Here is an 11,122-nt window from a genome sequence, read left to right as displayed (position 1 = left end):
CTCTCTCTCGCTCGCTCGGGTAAAGGCTTCAAATAAACATTATTTCTTGGGCGTTGTTTCGTGCATTTTTATATTCGCTGGCATGGCGCTTCGCTCTCGCTCTCATGACAGTTGCAGGTTAGAGAACGTCATGACATCATCGGTGATATATCCAATTGCGTCACGACCAGTCAGGCTGCTCGCCCAAGGATGCGACAAATCGTGATGACGACGCGAGGCAAAGTACACGCCGGTCCACCAGCGTAAATTTCAGCTCCCAAAGTAAATACACGATCTGGTCATTTCTCGGACAAGCGACTTCTCAACAGCAAATCTCGCAATCCGATGCTTTATTCATAAGCTACGCGTAAAAATAGCCGCACAATGGGTACTATCAGTCGAGGTAGCAGTTGGCTTCCTCCGCTGGATTCTTTTGCCAACAAGTGGTTACAGACACGTGGTCTGACCGATAGCGCGGGCTCGACAATTGGCTTTTGTCGGAGACTTCGCGGCTCTCGTGACGATTATTCCCGCTTGAATTACCGTCGATTCCGCTCGAATTGTTCCAATAATTGCGTCAACGTGCCGATGCATTCACAAGAATGTCACAATCCTCAACAAATAAGCGCGCCCACAAGTATCCAAGCAGAACATCACGATAACGTCAAGATGACAAGAAAATGACCGAATCGTGATTAAAAAGTGAATCCTTCAGTCGTTTTCTCGTCATTTCAACGTTATTTTGACGTCATGGATACTCTCCAAGCTCCCCGCATTTCGTCTCATTTATTCGTTTTTTTTCATTTGCTCGCTCATTTATTCATTTTATTTGTTTTGTTGCATGCTTGAGCGGGAACAGATGACGTAACGTCGGTTTGTTCAGCCGTGAGGAACACGTGTACGGCATTGCCCCATCGCTACCCTCTGCTTTCCCGGGGTAGCCCGGGCGAGCGGGAGACCGTCATCGATCCACAACCCTCTCGCCGTGCTCCAGAATCGCTTTTATTCCTCCGTTCGATGCACCCGCGCACTCCGAAGCGCTTGATCCCGAAGCCGAAAGCGACGGCACGCAAATTCATCTCGCGCGTCATTGCACGTCGCGCTCGATTTCCAAGAGCGTTCCGCGTGATTTTGTTGTTCACGATCGGCCGATCGTGCTTCCTCTCTCCCCACCTCTCTCGTATCGCGAAGATTGAGATAATCTTCATTTTGCAAAGCCGCAGAATCAAATCCGATGAAGTTCCCGGCTCATTCAATGCCTCGGTGCACCGTCAAAGAGCCAGTCATTGCGCTCGGCTTCGTCCTTCTGTCCGACTTGGTAATCACGATCGCGCGCCGATTGGATCTTTAATTTCGCATCGCGGCTTCGTAAGTTCATCCGTGGTATTATCAGTCGGATCTACGTTGATCCTCTAGTGCGAGTGGAACGCGCGATTAGCTGTTTGCTGACGCCTGTCTTCAAATTACGCCGACTAATCACTCACTCTTCGTTGCTTCCGACTACATTCCTCGTCGTGTAAATAAGCGCATATTCCAGATCGGCGTTGGCAATTTCGGCATAGCGATAACTGATGTTGACACCAAGTATGAGACAAATGAGTGCATAAGCTTGCAAATCTTCATCGCATCTACAGCGTGATAAGTAAATGTCATAATGAAATATTGCACGCGATTTCGTGAAGGGAGATTCAAAAATTTTAAATATCTCGAGGAGATTTAGTCGCCCGCACGAAAATGTTTCGTGAGATTTTCTCCACAGAAGTAAAACTCAGTTCGTTTAACTGATTTTCTGGTGCCTGGACTACTACACACATACACACACATATACACACGGAAACTCACTTGTAGCAGCAGAAAAATTCTCGAGTATTTTTATTCAGTCAAATGTTTTCAGTGATCTTAACCGTGTTTTCACACAGACGGATATTTAAATGAATATTCTCGGATACATTGAGAGAAATTATCCCATAGAAAATTAACAAACGGATATTTCCGATCAAAATACCGATGAATTTTTATGTTCGATTAAATTTAATAGAATATTTCCGATCATAATGGCATTTCATCAGATAAACGGATGAAAAAATTATGAACTGATATTTCTCATCGGATGTTTCCTGATCGGATAGAAAAATTCATCGGTACTTTGGTCGGAAATAACCACATGTTAATTCCTTATCGAATAATTTCTTTCAATGTAATAGACGTTTCTTGTCATTCAACTTTGGTCTCTGGTCTCCGTTTCGATTTTTCCAAGGCTTTTTTTCCATGTGGAATCATGCATAATACGTCGTGTATAATTAGCTTTCTCTCAGACGTGACATTTACTTTTGAATGGCCTTCTCCCTTCTCCCTACCCTCTCAATGCTGCTGATCCTACTAATTTGTTTGAAAGACAGGTTTAAATAACTCGCTCCTTCGATTTTCACTGAATATTTTTGATAATTCTGTTATGTTTAAATTTAAATGCTATTAAATGCGACACATTTGATTATTAACTCTCAGTATATCGTCGTAATGTTGATTAAATTAACGGATCAAATTATTCCATAAAGAAGATATTGAACAAATCTTCCCCAAGTTCTTTGGAAACTTCTAAAAAAGAATAAAAATTCTAAAACATCAATCCCTTTAGAAATAATTTGAACTACTCAAAGATGAAAATTCAAAACTAAAATTTGATTTAATGGTTCGAAAGTTATCAAGTGTACTAGATGTGTGTATAATAAATTGTCATAGTAAATATATATATATATATATATATATATATATATATATATATATATATATATATATATATACACATGGAGAGAAATTATCCGATAAAAAATTAATAAACGGATAATTTTTTATCGGTTAATTTCTCTCAGTGCACGTGTAATAATGTTAACATTTTTAATGTGCAAAAATCAAACAGCTTTCTATAATGTTTGCGCCTTTAACATATCTTCACGTATTCCTTCGACATCAACACGGCTTTAACTTTTAAATTTCAGTCAGATTTCAAATAAGATTCAGTTTTATATCAGTCAAGCTGACGGAAACTCGTCTTAAGTGAAATTATTCCTTCGAATGATTCTCTCAAGGTTTCGCGAAATCTGCGGTTCCTTGTGAAGCGCGGGAATCCAAAGGATCGATGAATCCCATCTACTGGCAGAATCTGGTATACGATGCAGACTCGACCTCGTCTCTCACGTAATCGTAACTACCACGTGGTGATGTTTACGATTTATTCATAAGTAAAATGTTTGAAGATCGGTCATGAATTGGAAATTAATCGTTGGAGCGCTATGAGGCCGCGCAATACACTATGAGAACAAAGATGTTGTTGTCCTGATAATAGCCTCGAACATTTATCACTTGCAGATCAACACGACGAGTCAATGAGTCAAGTGTTATCAAACATTAAGGAATGTTCCAATAATTAATGTCGAAGTTGCTTTTTATGTCGCTCTCCTCGAGTTTAATTATTTTCTAAACACTGTACGCGAGATAGATGACAATGTCAATAATGCCGTTGTCTCCTTGTGAATAACTACCCTCGCGACTGATGAGAACGTCAAGGCTCATGTTACTTCACAATCATTACTTGAAACTTGTCTCACATGAACTACTCAGCTAGTCAGATTATAAAACTCAGAACTGAATTTGATTTTTTTCATTGAATCATACACGTGACACTATATTTATAATTGTGATTCAACCGAGAAACTCACATCTCAATTCCAATCCGAGTATCTCAGCGGAGGCAAATTTCAAGTAACGACTATTAATATAGATCTGAAACATTATCACTCGCACTCTGACGATTACTTCAACTTTTTCTAAGCACGCGCGAAGAGAGAGAGACGGAGAGAGAGAAAGAGAGAGACGAGGGACGAGTCTACCTAGACGCGACGCGTGTTGGTCCAGCAGCATCCACACGTCGTCGGCTCGCTCGCTCACTCACTCACCGATATTGACGATCCTGATTCCCTCGTCCTCCAGGAACTTGAGAGCGACCGACACGTTCTCCAGCTTCTGCGAGCGAAAGGTGGGCCTCTGGTTGTGTTTCGGCAGTCGCTTCTGCGCGAGCACCTCGATAAGGCTCACCAGCCGGAGACCGTCGGACAGGTCGCATTCCAGGTCGCCGATGTGCTTGTTCACCGCCTTCAGCCGCTCATTCGCCCACCTGGTGAAGGTGTTCTGCTGGATCCGCTTCCATTGCGCGTCCTCGGCCAGTTCGCGCTCGAACATCTCGTCCTCCTCCTCCTCGGCGGAGTTCTCGCACTTAACTGACTTATCATTCTCATTCATTTTATCGGCCGGTCCGCTTCTACAATCTCACGGACGAGGCTGGTGGGGATGCGCGCCCCTGTGTGTGTGTCAGTACCTGCGAATCACAGTGTTGGTAGTCGCGAACGCCTGTCATTGACATGAACGGGGACGCATTTGTATTGGTGATTCGCGAAGTAGCGATGGGCACAAACTCACATCGATGTGGAATTTTAAAGTAAAAGCTCCGCCACGCTACAAAGGCTGTACGCACGTTGCTGTTGTGTGTACGCTACAAACGAGAAGAGAGAGAAAGAGAGAGCTTATATTTGGTGTATTTGTTGTTCTTGAAAGTTGGCCTTCAGATTCGCGTCTCGAATTCGGATCTTTGGATTTATATGTACACGGTGTCCCAAGATTTTCTGACTAAACTTCATGATTAGAAATAGAAAAGTGTGTTATGCAAATATAAATATTCGGAGCTTTATTGAGAAAAAAAGATACTTGAAAATTTATTAGTGGGGCGTAAAATTTATTCACAGAAATAAACTTATACTCCACAAATAAATTCTCATATATTTTCTCAGTAACTCATTCAGTTGTAAAACGTAAAATATGAAGAAAACAATAAAAAAAATTTACTAGCGTGTGATACAAGGTAGGAATAAATCGACAATATTCGTCTAACCGGTACATGCCAGCTGTGTTTGATTCTTTAGGAGAGAGATCACTGAAGGTGATGAATCTTTATCATTACCATTAGAGCAAGTTGTACAACTTTATACCGAAATGCCATTGATTCCCATAACTGTAAAAGCAAGTCCACTGTAGTTTCATACTTTTCTTATAATTAATAAAGCTTTAAACCTATGTTGATGGAACGCTTTTTCCTTATTTTTATTCATAGAATATATCGACGAAGTTTAGTCGAAGAATCTTCGGACACCGTGTACAAGTTGCTTGAATTTGTCTCTCCTCTTCTTCTCGTCTGCATTGTAATTTTCTTGCGTTTCTAATAAGACGTATGACCGGTGTTGCACCTGATATTCCTCTCCTAAGCATTCCTCTCCTCGTTATAACAATTTCATAATGAGAAAATGAAGAAATGCCTCAAAATTATCCTGATATTGCGATATCAAATACTTGTCTTCATCTTACGGATGTTAATGCTCTTCTTTTCAGCAACAGGCGTTAACGCCGCTCGAGAGAACGTCGTGTCCATCGCTAACGCGAATACGCACACCTGTACAATTGTCGCAGAAGAGGTGGATATCGGTGAGTCTACCTGCGATCCGCACGTACGTGCGCCGGCGAGTCGGACGCGCGTGTGGGTGTCGTATGCGTGCGCGGACAACGCTGACACGATCAGCTGGAGCGACTCCTTTTCGCGCGAAGTCAGTTCACCAGCAGAGATTGCACTTCAGATTTGAGGATGCGTTAACCGGGAGAGGCTTTCCTTGGGAGCGATATGTCGTCTCCTTGGAGCACCTTTTCAGGGTGGTCGCTCGTCTTGATTAGCAGCGACGATTCAAAACCTGCGAAAACCTATCGCGATTAAAGGATTGCCGACGATCGAAGTGGTCGAACGAAGAGTGAACTTCGAGCAACGACTTATTATTATTATTAATGAATTCATATAATATAGAAAATTCGTGTATACACAGAGAATATTGCAATAAAAAATACGTTAGAATTATATTTCGAAAATATGATGATTTACCTGGTATAATATAAATATATAATATAATATAATTATAATATAATTATAATATAAAATATATTTAAGTAATTGCAATAATTTTGTGATAAAAAGTCAAATATATATAACATTTTTAAACAAATAGATAATAATTTAGCTCATAATTCTATACAGTCCAAAAATTTTGTTGTAATTTTTGCTATATTTTCTCCATGTACTTCAATTTGGAATAAACATAATTATATATTAAAAGTAATTATAATAATTGTAAAATAAAATGTTAAACGTACATAATATTTTTAAACAGATACATAGTAATTTCGCTCATAACTCTGTATAGTCTAAAAATTTTGTTGTAATTTTTGTTACAATATTTTCTTCGTGTACTTCATCAGAATAATTTGAAATAAACAAAATCATGTATTGAAAGTAATTACAATAAGTGTGCAATAAAACGTCAAAAGTACATAACATTTTTAAACAGATATATAGTAATTTCGCTCATAGTTTTGTATAGTCCAAAACTTTTGTTGTAATCTTTGCTACAATATTTTCTCCGTGTAATTTTACGAGTAATTTAAAATATACATAATTATAAATAAAACTCAGCTTATCTTTCACTAGTAGAAAACAGATTTTTTAAAATCGAGTGCAACTTATCGAATCGTTTGAATCCGCGAAAACACGACGTACTGATCAGTCTCGCTCGAGTGGAAGTTTCGCGCACGTGATCAGACTAAACTGTCCGGCCTCAACATGACTTACGTTCGGGGTCTATCCATAAATAAAACGTCTAATTATAAATAGCGGCACATTCGGAGGAAATTACCCTCATGCGTTTTTCTTTATTTACGCACGCTGAATTATACTATGTATTTTCCTTGAACATAAATTTATTATGTGTTTAGCTCACAATTAAAATATTTAAACCGTAGTCTTGAGGCGAAATAAAAGAAGAGAGTTATGCCAGTTGGTTGGAAAATCCATTTACGCATCGAACACCGTTCCTCTCTAAGCAAACCTGCCGTCAGATTCTTCGCACATAATAGAAAATTAATCGGACGCACGCTAAATTACGATTCACGAAGCACGGCGAGATGCCAAGATATTTTTGGTGCGCGCGCATATACGCGACTTTTTTCCAAGGTCTGATATTACATCTCTGAAAGATAAACTAGAAATGCGTGAACATTGTCTGAAATCCGAATAAACAGTCTCTCTGACGTTTTCGAGGCGATCTCTTACAGAAGGAAGGCGTAATAATTCACAAAATCACATCCGGCTATAAACACGCAATTGCGTAAACGTTAATAATAAACACGCTGCGATATAGTCGTGCGAAATACATTCTGATTCAATGTATATCGGCACTGCGCGCAATAGTGAGATGCAGAATGTTCGGCCACACCATTAGCAAATAGCGATTTCTACAATATAAAGTCACGTTTCCAAAAGAATTATACAATATCAAATCTATGAAAGAAATATAGTTTTCTTTCTACATCTATATGCACACAAATATACGTTCTTTAAAATAAATTTCACGATATAAAATAGCCAACAAAATTCTTATTGATACACAATTGGCGTATTTGTACATATTGTTATCTATAATTATCTATGAAATTTGTTACGACGGATGATGACGTTGAGGCACGATTTTTTATCTCAGCACTTCACAGTCAAGAACAAGGTTCGCAACGCCACTTCATTCAAAGATAGATCTATAATTCGAAGCTGTCATCGAATTTAAAAATTTCAACTGCCTCTATATTAGTTTTTCATCTTTATTCTCTCGTTCTATACGTAGATTGTGCAAATGTATAGTCCGTAATAAATGATTTCTCCTTCGACACATTCTCAAATTTTCCAAAAATTCACTTTGCGTCATCAGCGAAATATCGACTTATTTAAATCCATAATAAGAGAAACCGAACCCAAAAACCGACACAATTTGAAAAACTCAAAATAAAGAAAATACGCCACTCTCTCGACGAACTTCCAAGTGTGTTCCAGAGTGATTAGAAAATTATCACATTGCACACGAACTTATTTATATCGCCCAATTGGGTACAACTTTACCTCGCGCGATCAAGCGATTCTCTATCAACGGTCGACGATAAACTGTCGGCGAGGAGTCGCACGTCGTCACGGCTCTTCGCGATGCCGCGCTCTTAAAATCCTCCCCGCACTGTACCGTTCTCCAAAAGTAAGTTGCATTCGCAATTAACGAATCCACGAGCAAATTACGAACCGGTCACGAGCGGAATATAAATGAATCGCGTATGTGTAGTGAGAGCATATTGTCAACAATGTGTACGCGAATTAATATAAATCTGCAGACAGAAACCATCATTCTAACATGTTAACAATAATAAAAGCGATTTAATTTGGTCTCCTTCTTTTGAGTGATAATTATTCTTAGCAAAACATATTTTCTTGATAATAAATTATAAATCTGCAGACAGAAAAGCAATTCTACTGCCAACAATAAGAAAAGCGGCTACTCATTATAATTTGGTTTCCTTCTTTTAAGTAATAGTTATTCTGAACAAAAAATATTTTCTTGATAATTCTCTTGAAAATATACTTATCAAAAATAAACTTAATATACTTAAAATATACTTAAAATACTTATACTTGAAAATATACTTAATATACTTATCACAAAATTGAAAAAAAGCTCATTATCAAGAGAAAAATTGGTATATTCAAAAGATGTGTATGTACTCAAAAGAAAGATTGACTCTCTTTATAAGATTATTGTTACAAAATTGTATTAAAGAAAAAATTGTTTTTGTGTAGTAAGCAAACCGAATTTATAATTTAATTTAATATTCCTCATTGAAATACTAGATTTCATTAGGTAAATTTGCAAATATATAAACTTATGAAGTACTTGAAACAAGTAATATTTACTTGAATGCAATATGTATTGTTTTCTTTGCAAGTGCGAATCTTTTCCCTACACAATGAGATAAATAAGTTCCATTGCCAAGATAAAAAAATTAATATGATAATATTAAAATTATTATCATAAACTACACATTTGAAAAAACTCATGAAATCATATATTCAAAAGAAGAATTTATCCTTTTTACAAGATTACTATTATCACGAAACTGTATCGACGAAAAAGTGTATTTATTTATTTGTAGAAGTTTTTATATGATTGTATTTATTTGAAATTGTACGTGTATAATATGAAATTATGTATAATATGAAATATAATTGAAATTTATGTGTGTATGTGTTTGTATTTTTTTTTCTATGCAAAAAGAGGTAAAAAATTATTTTTTCAAATTAGCATGAAGATCTTGTAATGACAACGGGAGGAGAAGGAAACACTCGCGGTTTACACATCTGAAACAGTGCAATAAATTTTTACACTTTTTCAACAGAAATTTTACCTCAAACTCGCGATTGCTGTGGCAATAATTGTCAGAAATTGATAAATCGTGATGAACGATATTTCAAACATTCAGAAGAAAGTAATGCGATATTCACAGAAGACTTCCTGCCGAGAGAAGGAAAGAATTAATGTAATACTTCGAGACGAAACAACCGACGTCACTTTCTAACAGCAACACGATGCAACACTTGAATACTTGCTTATCACATCATTACACTTCGATCGTTGTTTCCTTTTGCCTGCGCGTCGCGCGGCAAGACGTCGGTTGTTTCATAAATAAAATAAAACAAAAATAAGAAATCGACGAGTGAATCGAGACCAGTGCTAACCGTAATTATCGATGCAATATCGGGATCACACACGGGGGGATTGTCGCATACACGTCACCGGGGGATGACGATATTCGGATCGCGGAACGGCGCGACGCTGGCTCGATCGGTGCACGACGCGGTCCGCAAGCGATTACTGACGTTTACGCCGCTAACCGGGAGACGAACACGCCGAAAGAAGTTACTCGGACTCGTCAAGTTGTCCGAGAATAGTACGCGCTCCCTCGCCACCCCCTGGGACGAGGGGTAGAGGGCCGGTCTATATATATACGCACACGCGTCGTGTGGAAGGAGCGGGTTTATATTCGTATGTGAAGGAAACAAAAGTGAGAAACGAGTCGGGTCGCGCCCACAGACTGGCGTGACACTGACGAGAGAAGAAACTTAAACGGTCATTGTTGCACGCTGCGCACTGCGATACACCCGGTGATATCCAATTCCGCTGGTACATCGCTGTTTCACGTCACGATAGCGGTTTTAGCGGTTTTAGCGGTCACTTCCAAGCACTTCCTTCCCTCCTAAGAGGAAGTGAGTCGCGTTTCAGCGCGGGTCTCGCTTAAGCCTCTGAATGACCATGTATTTTCGCTATCTTCGAAGTGACAATTAGGCTCATTAGTATCTTTCTCGAGTTTCCTTCCCTTAGGCTGTTCGAAGGAAGCCCCAAAAATTATCGAAACTTCCTCGACCTTTCTAGCTAAAGATCGCGCAGTTCTCTTGTGAAAAATAGACTGCTAAGTATTTTATTTTTAATGAATCCGAGGCAAAAAATATCTCGAACACTTCTTAAAATATTTCGAGCAGAAATGATCCTGGTTGTCACTCGAAGAGTTAAACACGAGTATCGCGCGAGTATCAACGCTTAGATAGAACAAATGTCTCAAACAATACAATCGAAAGACATCTGAAAGACTAGAAAGGTCTTTTGGAAATTTATGTAAAATTGTCTTTGCTACAATTGTGTTGTCTGGGATGCACATGTGAGAACCAATATTCTATAGCAGAGTTTTTCAAACAGTGAGTAGCAAAATAAATAAAATGGACCAGAAAAAATGCACAAAAATGCTTGGAACGCAGCTCATAAAACAAGACTTTTCTGAAAATAAATTCACTTTTCTTCACATCCCCTTTGTATTCTCTGGGGAGATCAGTTTTCCAGTTTCAAATTACTTCAGAAAATGTACTGTACTCGTAATGATGTAGAAGATTTATCGTCAAGAAAATAGTGTTACTCTTTTCTATGTTATAAGATAAATTCGAAATCGTAAAAGGAATTGCGTTGATATAACTGTTCCTTATGTTGTGCTTAATACTCTATTATTTACCTTAAACACATGTTAAAATACAAGATGCAGTTTCTGCAGTGGGTTGCAGTCAAAAAAGTTTGAAAAACGCTGCCCTCTAGAGATGTATTATTTCTATAAAAAGACTCTGAAATATATATGTTCAGGT

General features: G+C 38.3%; 2 protein-coding genes across 11 annotated transcripts in view; one reads left to right on the top strand and one right to left on the bottom strand.

Annotated features, from left to right (window-relative positions):
* LOC116841204 (filamin-A) overlaps positions 1-5,667 on the bottom strand; it is a 73,880-nt gene extending 68,213 nt beyond the window's left edge. For all 4 annotated transcript variants that reach the window (XM_032808865.1, XM_032808867.1, XM_032808866.1 and 1 more), the window contains exons 1-2: positions 5,519-5,667; positions 3,933-4,351 (exon numbers count right to left, since the gene is read on the bottom strand). In XM_032808865.1, the coding sequence (XP_032664756.1) occupies positions 3,933-4,275 (343 nt within the window). In that variant the 5' untranslated portion in view covers positions 4,276-4,351; positions 5,519-5,667. The remainder of the gene's footprint in view (positions 1-3,932; positions 4,352-5,518) is intronic.
* The window catches only part of LOC116841207 (E3 ubiquitin-protein ligase Rnf220-like), a 362,999-nt gene extending 357,054 nt beyond the window's left edge, over positions 1-5,945 (top strand). For 4 of the 7 annotated variants that reach the window (XM_032808877.1, XM_032808876.1, XM_032808878.1 and 1 more), the window contains one exon: positions 5,416-5,945. In XM_032808877.1, coding sequence (XP_032664768.1) covers positions 5,416-5,751 — 336 coding nt within the window. In that variant the 3' untranslated portion in view covers positions 5,752-5,945. The remainder of the gene's footprint in view (positions 1-5,415) is intronic. The other 3 variants (XM_032808884.1, XM_032808882.1, XM_032808888.1) reach the window with 2 other exon arrangements.
* The last annotated feature ends 5,177 nt before the right edge of the window (positions 5,946-11,122 follow it).

Source organism: Odontomachus brunneus, unplaced genomic scaffold (assembly GCF_010583005.1).
Source record: "Odontomachus brunneus isolate Ranch 3 - 2012 unplaced genomic scaffold, Obru_v1 Obru_scaffold_014, whole genome shotgun sequence".
NCBI classification, from domain to species: domain Eukaryota; kingdom Metazoa; phylum Arthropoda; class Insecta; order Hymenoptera; family Formicidae; genus Odontomachus; species Odontomachus brunneus.
Note: the sequence above shows the minus strand (reverse complement) of the source record. Positions and strands in the feature narration are given on the sequence as shown.